The sequence below is a fragment of the Cryptosporidium sp. chipmunk genotype I genome (assembly GCF_004936735.1).
Source record: "Cryptosporidium sp. chipmunk genotype I strain 37763 chromosome Unknown contig_7, whole genome shotgun sequence".
NCBI classification, from domain to species: domain Eukaryota; phylum Apicomplexa; class Conoidasida; order Eucoccidiorida; family Cryptosporidiidae; genus Cryptosporidium; species Cryptosporidium sp. chipmunk genotype I.
This window is the reverse complement of record NW_027125616.1, coordinates 32,293-48,480: the sequence shown is the minus strand read 5'-3', so window position 1 is coordinate 48,480 and position 16,188 is coordinate 32,293. Positions and strand designations below refer to the sequence as shown.

The 16,188-nt window shown below is 34.7% G+C and overlaps 5 protein-coding genes across 5 annotated transcripts; 2 read left to right on the top strand and 3 right to left on the bottom strand.

Annotated features, from left to right (window-relative positions):
• Positions 1–312: 312 nt before the first annotated feature.
• On the bottom strand, positions 313–4,755 carry ELE39_003571 (myosin head family; the record flags this gene model as incomplete). Its single annotated transcript, XM_067346675.1, has 1 exon — positions 313–4,755. One exon carries the CDS (start codon positions 4,753–4,755, stop codon positions 313–315), a length of 4,443 nt encoding a protein of 1,480 aa, XP_067199988.1.
• Positions 4,756–5,275: 520 nt separating this feature from the next.
• Positions 5,276–6,211, top strand: ELE39_003570 (phosphoglycerate mutase family; the record flags this gene model as incomplete). The annotated part of the gene is made up of 1 exon (XM_067346674.1): positions 5,276–6,211. The coding sequence occupies one exon, from the start codon at positions 5,276–5,278 to the stop codon at positions 6,209–6,211; it is 936 nt and encodes a 311-aa protein (XP_067199987.1).
• Positions 6,212–6,611: 400 nt separating this feature from the next.
• On the top strand, positions 6,612–7,202 carry ELE39_003569 (ribosomal RPS5; the record flags this gene model as incomplete). The annotated part of the gene is made up of 1 exon (XM_067346673.1): positions 6,612–7,202. One exon carries the CDS (start codon positions 6,612–6,614, stop codon positions 7,200–7,202), a length of 591 nt encoding a protein of 196 aa, XP_067199986.1.
• Positions 7,203–7,522: 320 nt separating this feature from the next.
• Positions 7,523–13,273, bottom strand: ELE39_003567 (putative low complexity; the record flags this gene model as incomplete). The annotated part of the gene is made up of 1 exon (XM_067346671.1): positions 7,523–13,273. The coding sequence occupies one exon, from the start codon at positions 13,271–13,273 to the stop codon at positions 7,523–7,525; it is 5,751 nt and encodes a 1,916-aa protein (XP_067199984.1).
• A 210-nt stretch (positions 13,274–13,483) lies between these two features.
• Positions 13,484–15,721, bottom strand: ELE39_003556 (putative coiled coil; the record flags this gene model as incomplete). Its single annotated transcript, XM_067346660.1, has 1 exon — positions 13,484–15,721. The coding sequence occupies one exon, from the start codon at positions 15,719–15,721 to the stop codon at positions 13,484–13,486; it is 2,238 nt and encodes a 745-aa protein (XP_067199973.1).
• Between the last annotated feature and the right edge of the window lie 467 nt (positions 15,722–16,188).

Here is a 16,188-nt window from a genome sequence, read left to right as displayed (position 1 = left end):
TTGCAAAAATGAAAAAGTATATTGAAGAGATTCATTTGTGGCGCGCATGAAAGTACATATATATATAAGTAGTTTAAGGTATCGAAGCTAAGTTTTTCTACTAATTCATTCCTAACAAAATACTAAAAGTGTGTCTGTTTCTAACATTAATATTATCATCGTCATTTTAAGATTACAGTTTTCAGAATATTAAACCCCAAAGTTAAAATTTCAACTTCGAAGCAAGCACGGATATAGCATCAATGCTCGTCTCGTCTCGTCTCCACGAGATGCATGCATGCAGACACAACTTAGATTTTAGAGAAAAAAGCATTAATTCTCCGTATTTTTATCGTGTTTTCTTCTATAGGAATTAACAGTTGGAGAGTGAGCATTCATGATGTTGAGGTTGGAGGAGTCGATATTATTTTCGTAAGGAATGTAGCTTGGTATTTCAGAAGAATCAGCAGCAGTATGGCTGGGATCATTGGCTGTGATGCAAGAAGTTAGAGATCTTTGTCTTCTTTTCATCGTAGCCTCAGTAAAATGTTGCACATCATCTAGACATGCAAGAAGCTCGTCTCTTTCTGATCGAACCACCTCTAATTCTTTGCTAGATTCCATTAAAGCATATTGAGTAGCTTCTAGTCTCTGAACGCAGCTTTCCCATTCACTCCTGATCTCGTTTAGACTGTTTTCAGCGGTATTTCTGAGTTCTGTTAAAGTGGATTTAAGAGCATCAACTTGGGCAGATTTCTGACGGAATCTAACATTTAGAGACTTATTTTCGTCCATAAGCGCTCTTCTCTCAACGAAAAGTTCAAGAATCCTCTTTTGCAGGGTTGCCTTGTCGTCCTCTAAGATATCAACGTTTTCTCTCAATTGGTTATTGATATCGAGAAGTTCAGAATATTGGCCTTCCAGCTCTGTTAATCTTAACGAGTTTGCTGAAGACTTTTGAGAAGATGGATGAATATGATAGTAATTTGGAGTTCCACTTCCGCTTAAAGAAACAGCATCTTCGCACGTAGAGATATCAGACCTACTCATTATGGTTGAGTAGCTGTGATCAAGCTTTTGGGATCTCAACTGCTTTGATAACTTTAGCTGTTGATTTGCTGCCTCCAGCTGGGAAATTCGGTCATTTTTTTCATTGAGCTCCTGTATTAGAGCAGAATTCTCCTTCTCGAACTCTTGAGCTCTGGTTTTGTACTTATTCAAATCTTCCACGCTTTTTAATGCTGCCGATCTGGACTGCTCCAGCATGGAAAGCTGACTTTGAAGTTTGACTTGTGTTTCACGATACCTTTCTGTCTCTTTCATACAATATTCTCTCTCATGTTGCCTATCCTCAATTTCTGCAGAAAACTGCTTCCTAAGAGCTGACAAATCCTTGTCAGACTGTTCCAAAAGTCTTTCCAAATATAGCACTCGGTTCTTTTCTACCTCGATTTTCTGCTCCAAGACCAAGATTTTGCTATTGAGATCGGATTTCTGAGATTCGTAAGATTCTGAGATCCTACTAGTCTCAGTCTCCATAGAAATCTTTGAAATCTCCATCTTATACTCCAAATCACTTATGATCCTCTTATGCTCAGATTCCATTAACTTAATCTTGGACTCTAAAGAGCTAATTTGGCCTTCATATAAAGCTATCTTATCCTTTAAGGACCCTATTTCTATTTTTGAATTCGCAATCTCCTCATCCTTCCTCTCTACCACCTCCTTATTCTGGTCTAAATCTTGTCTGGTTTTGTCACTATTTGTCTGTAAAGAATCCAAAATCTCCCAAAGTCTTGAAACATTCGTTGGAACCGATTTTGAAGATAAGTTCTGACCATTATCTTGATTTTCATTATTTTCCATTCTATCCAATAGCTTCGATACCTTTTGATCATGACTAATATCTTTAGGTACCGTGTTAAATTCTGGTGTATTTCTGGTTTCTTCAGGTTTAATTTCTTCTTTTATTCTCAGATGGTCTCTATACCTCCTTTGAATTACCTTAGCAGCATCAACTCTAGATACTAATATTTCCAAGAAAGACTTCCTAATCTGGAATGACCTCCAACTTGATTGGATGCTAACTGAGGCTTTTCTAATTTGCTTATACTCCTTCTTTGCCTTGTACATTTTCCAAGTCGCTGAAATACATGTACAATATTTGTGGCAAGCCTCAGATACACAACGTTCTAGTTGAGTTTGGAGAGAGTCCTTAACAAAAACTTGAGTCTTTCCGATCTGCCAAGAGTAGTCCCATTTCTTTTTTTCCTCTTCATCCAGACCCTCTTGAAGATCGCTTTGAAACTTCTCTAAGATCTTCTTGCAAATCAAAGAGTAATTCTTGGCTCCAGTAAAGTCATGGGACTCAAAAGAAGGATAAAGGATCTTATATCTGTTATAAAAGTCCTTAAGCTTTCTCCTTACGCTGTATCCAGATCTCCGAATCCTAATGCTCTCAAGCATACCTGCACATCTTAGCTGACGTAATACATCCAAGCTGTCAAACTCATGCACTGCCTTTCTACTATTTGGCTTTATACATCTAATATAACTGGGAGATGTACTATTCAAAGTCTCAATCAGTCCATTAAGCTGATCTCTAAAAGCACCGCTAACTGTAACTAGAATTCCTTTTGGCCGATTAACTGTATTTTTATTAGCATTTAATAAATGATCTTCACCTAGTTTTATACCGGTGCCGGATCTTGAAATTGAAGATCTTTTTACCGAATTATCACTAATTGGCCTGGAATCAAATAATTCGATAATTAGACACGATTCTGAAGACTTCAAAAGATCCGTGACATCTGAATGTAGCTGATCTCTGTTTTTCTCTAAGAATCCTTTGGTATCGTAAATCACCGGTCCAGCATAATGCGATACAGCAAAGCTGCTATTTGACATCTTACTGGGTTTATAAACAACCTGGTTGTTGTTATGAGTCTTATTTGAATCCCCTGAAAACTTCAGGATCTTATTTAAAAATGATGAGTCCGACCCTTGAGGCATTAAACATTCCGAATCTAAGAGTGGGAAAATACCATTTGGCTTCTTTTCAAGAGAATCAATGATTACCTTATTATCAATAAAGTCGATTCTTGTCCAATCGATACCCTCTCCTTCGTAAACTTGTTGTTCCTCTTGGAACATCTGATGATTAAACTGTTGCTGCAGTTTCTCGTTACTAAAGTTAATGCAAAACTGCTCAAATGAGTTACAGTCAAATACTTCAAACCCATAGATATCTAAAAGACCAATAGATCTTCCGGAAAAAGTCTTCTTAGAGAAATGATCTTGTCCGGCACTTCCACTATTATTAATCAATCCATTAGTCATAGACTTGTTAATTCTGAAAACTAGCCAATCAAATAGTTTGGAATAAATCGCCTTTGCCATTGAATCTCTTGTCTGAAAAGCTGCTTCTAGAGAAACTGGCATCCTAATGATTCTTCCAGTCTCGGGATCTTTTAGCTTCTTCCATTGGAATACGTTTAAGAGTTCATTTGGATCTAACTTAAGTAATTTAGAGGCTAAATTAAAAGAATCCATCTGGTTATTGTGTACTTTTGGAGCATCACTTGCAGTTTCTTGAATAAAGTCAAAGTTACAAAGATGTAGTATACCGGCACATACTCTCAAGATCTCAAAGATCTCAGACTCACAAAGTCCAATACACTTTAAACATTCCAAAACCTCCTTCATTTCAGCGCAATCATCTCTTCCTTGGATCTCGATGCTCTCTCTAATAATTCCGAAATCCTCCTGAAAGTGAATATTAAGCTCTTTTGAAATTGATTCAGGGAAGATTCCTTTGGATAGGCCTGCTGCAAGACAGTAGAATATATGGTAGTTCCTTTCACCCTCCTGCTGATTTGTAAGCCTACATTTCTCCAAAAGATAGTTGGAAATCGAAGCTCCTCTCAACTTCCCAGTAGCATCAAAGTAGATCTCAATGAACTTTCCAAACCTAGATGAGTTGTCGTTTCTTATTGTTTTTGCATTCCCAAAAGCTTCCAGGATTGGATTGCTCCTTAGTACCAGATTCTCTATTGAAGAATCATCTGTCTTCGAAGGCACAGAGTTCACAGGACTTGTACTAGGTGAGTAAATTAAAGGACTTAGAGTAGATATGGAACGACCGCCAGTAAAGTCACAAGATGTAGACTTTTGTATATTTGCCAAATAACAAAGAATGATCTTTGTTGCTTCTGTTTTCCCGGCTCCACTTTCTCCAGTAATTATGATGCTCTGACTCTTTTTATCTTTAAACAAGGAGTCATAGGAATTCTGAGCCATCTTAAATATATGAGGAGGCAGTCCAGTGTATTGGTCACCTTTACTTTCGTCAGATTTATGGTTAGAAGTCGTAGAGTTGATTGATTCCAAACCGTTTCTGTATAAATTAAACTGATTCCTACCATAAAGCTCTGGGATAACCTTATATGGATTAATACTGATTAATATAAGATTCCCTATACAAGTATATATATTATCCTGGTAATATCTTGTTCTTACATTATGTAACAGAGCTCCTTCACAATAATCACCCAAAACCAGAAGATTAGGTATTCCAGATAAACTGGACTTATGAACAGAATGCTTCTCAGCATGCTCACTAGTAATCTTCACTTCCAAGCCATCCTCAACTCTAGCCACAAAGCCTTCTTCCTCTCTTCTTAAAATAGTGGCTGGAGCCCAAGCCAACTTTGGGTGCTTTACCCAAACCAAACTTCTGCTCTCTAGAACTCCCTTTTCTTCTAACTGGAGATCCATCTTTTCCCAATTTTCAAAAAGGTGATTCAGCCTCTTCTATATATCAAATTTACTTTTATTCATAAATTAAAAGCTTTTAACATGTTGGCAGACTTTCCCGCCAAAACGATTTAAAGTGTGGTAGACATAAATTCGAGGATATCACAAGAAGATGATTAAAGGATTTGCACGGAAGGAAGATTATGAATAGGGAAGAAGATTGGCATTGGGGAATCTTGGGAGTGTTTGAGGATCTGAGCAATGATGTTTCTAGGGTTTTGGGAGGAAGGATAGGAGGTTTGGAGGGTTCACAGTATATAGTAGATTAAATTGTAGTATTTAAAAGAGCAAAAAGTAGCGTTAGCAGTGAAAATCTATATTTTAGTATATAATGATTGTTAGATGGAAAAGGGACTTAGCTTGGAGTAGAATTTGCATGTAGAAAATATTAATAGATTTGATTGATATAACATGCATGAATTGGCGCCAAAACTTTTGATCAGGAAATTTAAAGTATGAAAAGAAGCGGAGAATAAGAGAAATGTGGTTTTTTATCAGGCATGCAGAGTCGGCAAACAATGCAACAAATAATAATGATTCAGCAGATTTAGGAGAGAGGTACAATGAAGACAGAGTCCCAGATCCGATGTTGACGGAGTTAGGGCGTAGACAGGCAGAAAAGACTGGGCTTTATTTGGCTTCAGAAAGTGTTAAGGTGTGGAAACAAGAGAGGGAGGATCAAAAGTCGATGAGTTTAGCGAATCCAAGATTCAAAGCAATTTATTGCTCGCCAATGCAGAGATCATTGGAGACGGCGAGCGAGATCCAGAAAATTCTGGGTATTCCAGTATTTGTGAACCCAGATCTATGTGAAGTTGGAGGGGTTTTTAAAGGTAGACGACACGTACAAAGCCCCGGAGAGTCAAGGGAGGTTTGTAATGGGAAGAAGAGGAGTGAGATAATGGACGAATTTCCGGATTTTCAATTAGATGATAGGATAACAGAGAAAGGGTGGTGGGGTAAACCTCAGGAAACTTTCAAAGAAGCCTCTGAGAGAGCACAGAAAGTGGCAGAATTATTGTGGGAAATCAGTTACGAAGATTTACAAAAGACAGGTACCGAATATCAAGGAAACACTAATATACTAATTAGTCACGGACTTTTCCAGGATATGCTAATGAAAAGACTCTTCATGCAAAGGAATCCTGTTCCAAGTTTAGAGGAGTCCGCCATTTTTCCGTGTGAAAATTGTGCAATTAGCCATATTGCACTATATGACCACTCTGTTAGACAATACTATGGCACTAGTGAGAAAGGCCAAGGTCAACACGGTCAGAGACGTGTGTGTATTTGTATTAAGTGGAACTCGTCAGACCACCTTAAGGATAACGAGAGAACCACAACCAGAATCTATCCCAACTCCAAGCGTACTTACCAAAATGCTAGCAAAGGCAGTGGTAGTAATAATAATACTTAGCAGCCCCAAATAAGTCACTCCTCGCAAGAAGTCTGATTTTCTTCCCATATTCATTAGTATTAATAATTCACATTGCCCGCCTAAAGTTTGGGCGGTCTCTCGCGCAGAATGTATACTTGAGACGCCTTATTTAGACGAGTCATAGTGAAATAATAATAAATATTGTAAATGATTTCAAATTTAAAATAAATTTTTAAATACTATTAATAAATTAACTCAATAGACACGTTTTAGTGTCTAACTATTAACATAAATAGAAAATATTTGACAAATAAATCAAGAAAGAGTTCCTGAATTGAGAGGAATTAGCATTGAGAATTTCTAGTAAGAGCTTACTAAGAAGGAAAGACTTTTAAGGATTGATTGATTCAAAGAAATTGGTTTAAGAAGCGGAATTAAGATGGCAACCTTTTCTACTTCTGATGTTAAATTATTCGGCAAGTGGTCTTATGACGACGTCAATGTTTCTGACTTATCTCTTGTAGATTACATTGCAGTCAAGGACAAGGCTTGCGTATATGCTCCAGTTACTGCAGGTAGATACCAAGTTAAGCGTTTCAGAAAGGCTCTTTGCCCAATTGTTGAAAGACTTGTATGTTCATTAATGATGCATGGTAGAAACAATGGTAAGAAGAACCAAGCTATACGTATAGTTCGTGCTGCTTTTGATATTATTCATCTGGTCACTGATCAGAATCCAATTCAGGTCTTTGTAGATGCTGTCAAAAATGGAGGTCCTCGTGAAGACTCGACCAGTATTGGTTCAGCTGGTGCCGTCAGACGTCAAGCTGTTGATGTTTCTCCATTAAGACGTGTTAACCAGGCTATTTATCTAATCTGTACTGGAGCTCGTACTCAGGCTTTCAGGAACATTAAAACCATTGCTGAGTGCTTGGCCGATGAGATTATGAACTGTGCCAAAGAAAATCCAAACAGCTATGCTATTAAGAGAAAGGATGAGGTAGAACGTGTTGCTAAAGCAAATCGATAAATTATTGGTTTTTTAATTACATGTTTACTAAGTTAAGTATATTCGGGACTTTTGTAACACTCTAAGAAAGGAGTACAACAAAAAATGAGGGAATTCGGGAGTGACTTTTCAACGAAAATTAAGCTGGCTTAATCGGTACCGTTATAATTGCATGCATGCAGCTCTGCATGCATGCAATTTTAGTCTCAATACATACCCTGAGTTTTTTAGATTCTTTTTCTAGTAGGAAGTAATAATAATATTAATAATAGTCATAATTTATTTTAAAATAAGAAGTTTTGTACTTGTTTCTTAAAAAAAATATTACCTAACCTTTTTGACTACATTCTAATAAGGAAGTAGGATTGGTGTGGTCTTTGGACAATTAGTCTTCTTTTCAGGTAGTTTTGGGGAAGGTTTGCAGTTCCATATGTGTTAGAGTTGTTAATAATTTTAACGTTACCTCCATTATCAAACGCGGACTCTTCATTTTTAAGCCATTTATCAAGAATTGTTGCATTTAGCTTATTAATATTACAAATTTCGTTCTTTTGAATCAATAAATTATCTTTAGATCTGGCTTCAATAGAGGATTTTTTACTCAATTGATGTATTCCCGGTTTCTTATTAAAACTTCCCTTGTTCTCTATATAGGCTGGAAGTAGGTTTCTATTGTTATTATTACTACAACTTGATTTCCCTTTAAAGTAAGAAAATGTGTGGATTAGACAATCTTGATCAGTTTTTATAGGGTATCTAGAGATAGGTTTATCATTTTGATTTATAAATAGTTGGGGCATCCACTTCATATAGCTAATATAAAAGAATATGTCTGGATGATGGTTATTAAGAGTATAATTCTTGAGGTCTCCTTTATTTCCAAGTCTAATATAACTTGGAAAGAATGGATATTTCTCCCTAATCAATAATTGTATTGTATTTGTCGAAAAAATACCTTTAAACGGAACAACTGCTATCAATTTCAACCTTTTAGATGATCTTGGATTTAATTTAATATGGGTAACTGTTGGCCCAACCCACTTAAGTTCTCCAGATTCCAAAGCCGAAGAAATTCGTTGATTTAGATTCAAATTTTCGTCACCTTGAGCTAAAATGGAAGAACTTTCTTGACTATTTTTATTTTTATTTAGGGATTCTGAAGGTAAAAGAAGATCATCTTGGAGGCTTTGGCAAGTTAAAAATTTTGAATTACATATTAAACTACATATAATGGTAGATTGGATTGTGATGTTTGTCAATGTAATACTAGTTTCAACAAGATGAATATCTCCATCTAGTAAGGAGTTCTCAGATAAGTGATCAAGATCTTTGGTATTCATAGAAATTGAAAGCGGTTGATATTTATCTTCGTCATTCTTGTTACCGTTAAATGGTATCGAATAAGGATCAAATAGATTAATATTGTATATACAGATTTGTCCAGAAAGAAGATGAGTTGAATTCAAGTAATCCAAAGATTTATCATCTTCACTAAGTACCCATGATAGTATTAAATTGATTTTTGAAATAGAAAAAGTGTTTCTATTCTTGGATTCAAGATTCAAGAAAATCTGAAAAGTACCATTTGGAGGTATTCTCCTGAGTTGATTACTTTGACTCAAATTTCCATTCTGAAACTCTTTGGATGAGTGGTTTTTTAGCGATAACGTCAGAGTTGGCCTTTCTTGAATGTTATTCGTCTTCAATTCCGTATTGTACTTCTCAACCCATTTACTTGGATAAGCAGAAATATCGTAAATTAATACTTCTTTAGGTACTTGATTTCTAATTCTAAGCAAAAGCCGATTCAAAGTTTCCTCTTTTCCTGGTAAAACTGTGCAAGACATTGAAACAGAACTCGTGAAATAGAAACTCAAGCTGGCAAAGATAATACTTCTATTAGTTTTGGATTTGGAAGAAGAGGCCAGAACTGTATCACCAGTTGCAAGATTTTCGCATGAACTATTTGAATTGAGTAACAAAAAATAAACGTTCCCAGAACATTCAGAGTTGACCCATAAAGTAAGGTCAAATTCATGAGCTCTCTGTAATTCAATAGTTGGGAGTTTAAAAACACATCCAGAACTACTAAAGTTAATAATTGAGTTACTCATCTCAGGAGGAGCATGCTTGTACCTCATCTGGATATTAAAGTTATTAGAAAAGCATGGAATTACTAGCAAAGTAGAATCCTTTAAACAAGCGTTAGCATTTTTCTCACTTGATATACTTATGGGGAGTGTATATGGAACTCCTGAATATAAAACTAGTGAATTATTATCAAAATAATCGTGCTTGATTTGATGTTGATTTTCATAATTACGGTACCTATCGGCACCTTGATCTTGAGACATATTAATAGAATTTTTAGTATCGAATAATTTTTGTGAGATATTTCCAAAATGTATAGACGAACTATATGAATGACCAAGAATATTAATTTTTTGTATTCCAAAGTGTTCTTTATTGAAGTTGGAATAGTTGAAGTTTCCAGTTTGGCCAAGTTTGGATGTAAGTCGTCTATCAAGATTAATATAGGATGCTCCAAAATTTTGTCTGATTGGTATTTTTCCATCCAAAAGGAATGAGATACCTACAAGAAATAGCTCTCCAGCTTCAAGAGGAATAACAGAAAGTTTCTGGATTATGGTTTCATTTGGATTTAGAATGATTGATTTTTCAAAGAATACTGTTCCTTTGGATTGTTTACCAATATTATAGTTTTCATTATCTTTAAGAGTATGAGTAGCTGCTGTAGATCCATCGTGAAGTCTCAGATGACCCCATATTTGAAGAGACTCACAAACTATTGGAAATGAAAGTGGGTTATGGAGGTAGAATTCAATACTACAAACCTTGCCAATAAATGAAAATCTGATAGAATTTGAAAAATTGGATGGACTGATAGAAGGAGGCTTATGGCTATTTTTTAGACTGTTATTCTCCTTATTACGTCTTAAAATGTACTGAGATCTAAGTTCCGCTGCTTCTGAGCTTTCTAAAAAAGATTCATGGTCCAAAAGACGGTTTGCTTTTTCAAGTAGACTCTGAAACTCGTCCTCATTTCTATTATTATAGTATCTTGGACTTATTTGCTTAGAAAAATTCTGTCCTGGGAATAAGTAATTCTCATATTGTGATTTAGATCTTAATATGGTAGTACCCGGTACCTCTATTTCTGTTGGTTTACTTTTATGATTACAAAACTTTTTCTGATCAAGTATATTTGAAATTTTGTCATTACAAGTGCAGTTTGTTCGATTTAGTGTACCATTTTCTTTCTTTCCAAATGCTTTAAATAGCGATTCATAGTCTGTCTCGAGAATTAGTACTGTTCCTACTGCAAGTAAAACAGGAAGGGGGATCTTTAGGAATGTAGTTGGAGTTTGAGAGGGGAGGACATTTGAAAAGTTATTCAAAGCCATAGTTGAAAATATATGGTTTGGTTCTGAAGCTGGAGTATTAGATCTAACTTCTCCTTGTTTGTATATTACAAATGATCTGATAAATTCTCTATAGCAAATTAGCCCGATTTCAACATCATGTTCGTTAATTAAGGTTGAAGAGCCGGATTCACTTATTTGGAGCCAAATTAGTTCAAGATTAGAATCTGCCCTGGAACAGATCTCATGATTTGATGAGATCTTGTCGTTAATGATGTCTAGTATCAGGCTAGAATAAAGTAAGGTGGATTGTGCAAGTAAAGAAAGCTTCTGACAAAGTCTTGCAGAGTGTAACTTAAGGTATCTATCAATATGTTTATATTTAAATCTATCCATATAAAGAAGAATGGTTAAATAATGTTTAAGAGAGATTCCAAAAAATCCAAGATCTTGAAATACTTGAGCAGCTTGAGCTGTGTGGATACTCCAACAGTGTGAAAGATTCATAGGATTTGACTGAATTCTGAAGTTTAAATCTGATAAGCTTGAAGATAGATACAAAACTCTTGAAATTACATAGTTTATTACTCCAAAAATACTTGAAATACTATTTTCTCTATAAACATTCGGGATACCGGTTACTTTTTTAAGATCTGATAAATATTGATTAATAACGGAATCTTTTGAGTGATCTTGAGAGTCCATTTTGTTAATTGAGAAGAGGGATCTTGGTCTGAGATTTGGCTGAGAAATCTGAAATTCATTAGATATCTTAGATAAAGAGCTTACAATATTCTTACATACATTATTGATCATAAAAGAATTAACATCTTGAGCTGTAATATGATCCTGAGATCTCTTCTTAAAATTAAATGAGTTTAGAATCACTAGGCTGAGAAACATTAGTGACTTAATAGCAGAAATGGTTCCAATTTCATCTGTGTTTTTTAAAAATGAATTTGAAGAGTTTATACAGTACTCGGTTACCGTCCCAAGATCAAAGTCTGAGAGTATCTCAGCAACAGACATTGAGAAAAATGCTGATCCTATGTGTAAAAAGGATTTATCCAGCTTATATTCAGATAATATCTGCTTATAATAATGTATTGATTGAGAGTAAATTCCTGATACTAAACATAGATCTGCAACCAATCTTGTCTGACCTTCAATAGATCCTGAAGAATAGTATAGACATGCGGGCATATTTGATCCTTTATTACTATTATTTCCATTTGAGTTCGATTTTGAAGAAAAGAGTGAGATTTCGTGTTCAAAAATTTGAGATCTCTCTTCCATATTAGTAAATGTAGATCCAACTCCAAGAGTAGAAAGAAGTCCGTCTGAGCTTGCAGTGTTATCGTTTCTAGGTCTTCTCCAAAGAATTCTTAGGTGATTTTTGAGTCCTTTTCTAGACTGAATGACATGATTACATAGTCTATTAATAGTAACTTCCAACCAAGGAACAAAGTTATTCTTGATTGAGTCAATAATAAAGCTATTAAGCTGCTCCATTTCATTACAATCAAAGAATCTATTAGCTGAAGAAGTTGGATTAATATTCTTAAAAGGGTGTGAAAATGTTCCAGGCCAAACAATCTTAGTTGGATCTTTAATCTCTCCGTAAGCGTCGTGACCCTTAATGTTCCAGATATAGCAAATGCTTTCTGGGAATGAAAGTTTAAAGCTTGAAATAATATTGTGATCAGCCTCCATTAAATCAAAATTAGACTTTTCATCGTTAATAAATATATAAATTAGAGGAAAATCATTTAAATAAGATTCTTGTAGATAGTGTGGTTTCGTGATATTACAGGTATCGGATAAATAGTTGGATTTATTAATGAATCCTGAATTATTTTTTTTACCGAAAAGATAGTATCCGGTATTTCCCCCAAGCTTTTCAAAGTTTTTTCCAGTTTTGAGCGAATTGGTGATTTCAATAATAGATTCTATTGGATCATCTTCTGATATATCAACAAATACGATACCCCCTATAGGCTGGGATATACTTTCATGATTTAAAAAATTTAACTTTTCACTATAGGCTTCTAACCATCTTTCAAACCAAAAAGGTAACTCACTATTAAATTCTATAAGATCATCATTAACATTAATTTCAAAGTCATTTTGGAGAAACTCTTTAAGCATTGATTCAAACTGCTTGCCTCCACTATGAAGAAGGCTGGATGAAATGAGATCATTGTATGGAAATTGCTTAATAAAGTCTTCATAAGATTTTATTGCCTCCAAATATGTACAATATAAAACTTGAGTATCATTTTCTTGTATTATTTCAGGATCACAAAGTGATATAAATCTAACCTCAAAAGCATCATTTCTATATTCTTTATCTTGCATAGTAATAGTAATTTCCTCAATTGTATTTTGAGGAGTCCATATTGCTGGTGAACCTTTTGGTTTATTTTGAAATACTTCTTTTAATGACAAGAAAGCTGGACAGCTTTCTCTACATGCTCTATTTTGCCAGCTATGATCAGAAGTATATTCCTCAATCCTCTTGAAAGTCTCATCTAGAGGCCATAGAAACTTCGAAGATGATTCCACGCCAAGAGGCCTTAAAAGTGAATTAAGTGATACTCCAAATTCCTTATCCAATACATTCCTGGCTTTTTCAGAAGCAAAGGCTACCACATTCGGGGAAGAAAACACTTGGAGAATGTATCTCCTCAAATTTACATCTCTTTGCATATTCTTCACTTTGCCTACATAACTACAGATTTTTGTCCATAAGAAAGCTTTAAAGATGAATTTCACACTTGGCGCCAAAAAGTGAGGCCACAAAATATAAAGGCAAAAAAGGTGGACAAACAAGTTATTTAATAGGATGATTAAATAATCTAAGGATAAGAGATGGATTTATAAATTTTTGGAGATAATTGGACGAAAAAAGCTTATAATCTAAGTAGAATTGATCATTGCTAACCTTCGTACTCTGGATTTGAGTTGAGTTATAGTCTGGTTGAGTTCAGTATTAGTTTTTTTATACTCTTCAAGTTCATTTTTTAGCTTTAAAATGTCAGTTGTTTGGTCATTTTTGTCTTGGGAATTGGTCTTTACGGGCTCACTGCCTAATTCTGGTGATTTTTCTTGATCATGAATTCTTGAATTCTCGAGACTTAAACTTATATATTTCTTATTTAGTTGATTATGCTGTTCCTTGAGCTTATCAAAGTCTAATTTTAAAGATGTAAAATCTTTAAGTAGCTTTGATTTTTCTGTTGACAAAGTTTGAATTGCTTGCTGTTTCTCTGAATTCTGGCTCTGAAGTTCCAATATACGGTCTTGCAATTGTTGCATCTTTTCCAAATCCCGAGCCTGACTCAAATCTTGTCCTGACTTAATACTCTCCAATTCCCGAATTTTAATAAACATTTCGCCATCTAATTTCTCACATAATCTTCTAAACTCTTCCTTTTCTTTATCAGACTTTTCTAATCTCCCACGCAATTCCTCAATTTCTGCATGCATTCGTTCCATCGACTCTTTAGAGCCCGCCTCAACACGTGTTCTGGCGCCAACTTCATTTTCAAACTTTGTATTAAGTTGAGAGATGGATAATTTAAGAGAAGCATTTTCTTCAAGTAGTTTATTGATTTCAGCCAAGTTTTGTGGAATGGAATCGCTATGGTGGGAGTTGTTGCTATTTCCTGAGTTTCCGGCTCCTCCTTGTTTTGAGTTGTTTGAGGGATAGGTTCCACTGTATCCATGTAATAGACTGGAGGAGTTGGGGTTGTTTGGATTTGCGCCAATGGATTTTTTGTTTGGACTATAATTGAAATGTTTGGCTTCTTGTTTGTTTTCAAGTCCAAATTCTATGTTGATTTCTTTATTTTGTTTCGCAGCGGAGTTTCTACTGCTATGGCTTGGTGAAAATAGATTAATATTCGTTTTGGCATCTTTTTCCTGTTGATATTGGGAAATTATATTTTGATAAGCTGCGATAGTCTCGGCTAATTCATTCTCTAAAACAGACTTTTCAGTCTGAATACGTTTTTTGTCTTCACTAAGTCTTTCCTTTCCGTTTTCCAGATTTGCTATTTCATCCTCCAGACGTCCTATATAGGCAAAAATATTTAATTTCCTATTTTCATCGATTTCAGTCTTGTCTGAATTATGTAGTGTAGAGTTCTCTGCAGTCCAGGAAACTCCTCCTCCAATTATGGCTTCCAGTGAAATTGAGTGTCTAATATTTAAACATCTAATTGTCAAGGCTGCAATATCTCTAGCATTTCTGCTTGTTGCTTTAACGGATATCTTTTGCTTATGAGTATCGTATCCAGAGCAAAGAGTGAATTCTTGACAAAACGATGAGTGGTGGTTTAATTGAATGTGTATATTACCTCCAAAGTATTTTGCTGACCATTCAACTCTCTTTTCAAAGCCTGAATTTGAACTTGTCATTCCGTTTCTAACTACTTTAACATCATCATTTGTTACTACCAAAATATCTTTCGTCATTAATGAGTTCTCGTTATTTCTTAATTCTCTTGGGTTATTATCTGCGTTTATTAAGCTTTCAAATTCATCTCTTATAATTTGTACAGGAAACCTAATAAGACCTGTCTTTAAAGACTTTGATAAAGATATCTTTGTAGTATCATCTATTTCTATTGGTCCTAATTCTCCATAAGTAATATTTAAAGAGTCGTTTGCTTCTCCGTTTGGATATATTTCTATTATAATAATAGTTCCTACATCATCAGCTGTTAAGTTATATATTAGGCTTGAATCTTTACCTTGTATATCAACTAGTTTTTCTCCAATCTTTCGTCTCCATCTTACTGTCAAATTTGAAAAGTCTATATTACTATTTAAAGAAACAATTTCTAAATTTCCCATCGATTTCGTTTCTTTTTCAAATATTTGTATTAATTTTAAGTCATTCTTTAATCTTCCATATACCTGCCCGACTTCTATTTTCTCTAATATACTTGCTCTTTTATTGTTCCCTGGCTCTCTTTTATAATTCTCATTTCCTCGTGTTGTTCCACCGTTGTATCCCACTACATCACTTGCGACCTTTCTAACTCCATCTATTGCATTATTTAACGTTGAAAATGCATTCCATCCTTTCTTTACTGCTTCAGAACTTAATGTCGATGCTCCCAGCTCAAAATTTGATCCACTTGGAACCATTTTGTTTCTTACTTTTCTAGTATTACTCAAATAGTGATTAGCGACTTATCAACTATCCCTCTTTCCCTTCTTTTAAAATATTTTAACAGTTTTAATATAGAGGGGAAAGAGGATTAGGATAAATAATACATTCAAAAAGTAATATTTTACAAAGGCAGGAATAGTATTAATATAATAGTAATAACTATTGTTATAATTGAATAAAACCTTTATAGTTGTTATCACTAATACTTTCAATTTCAATTCAAATTTCAATTTAAATAAAAAAGAAAAATCTATTTGAGTGCCTCGCCACTACTAATAAATGCATCATATGCCGGCAATGTGGGGTGGCGCCAAAAGCGACCTGCATGCATATAAAGAAAGGTTGTGGAGGAAAAAGAGAACAGAAAAAACGAAGAAATGAGAATGAGGAAAGGACGAGGAAAATGGGAAAAAAATTAAGTTCAAAATATGAGAGATCAAAA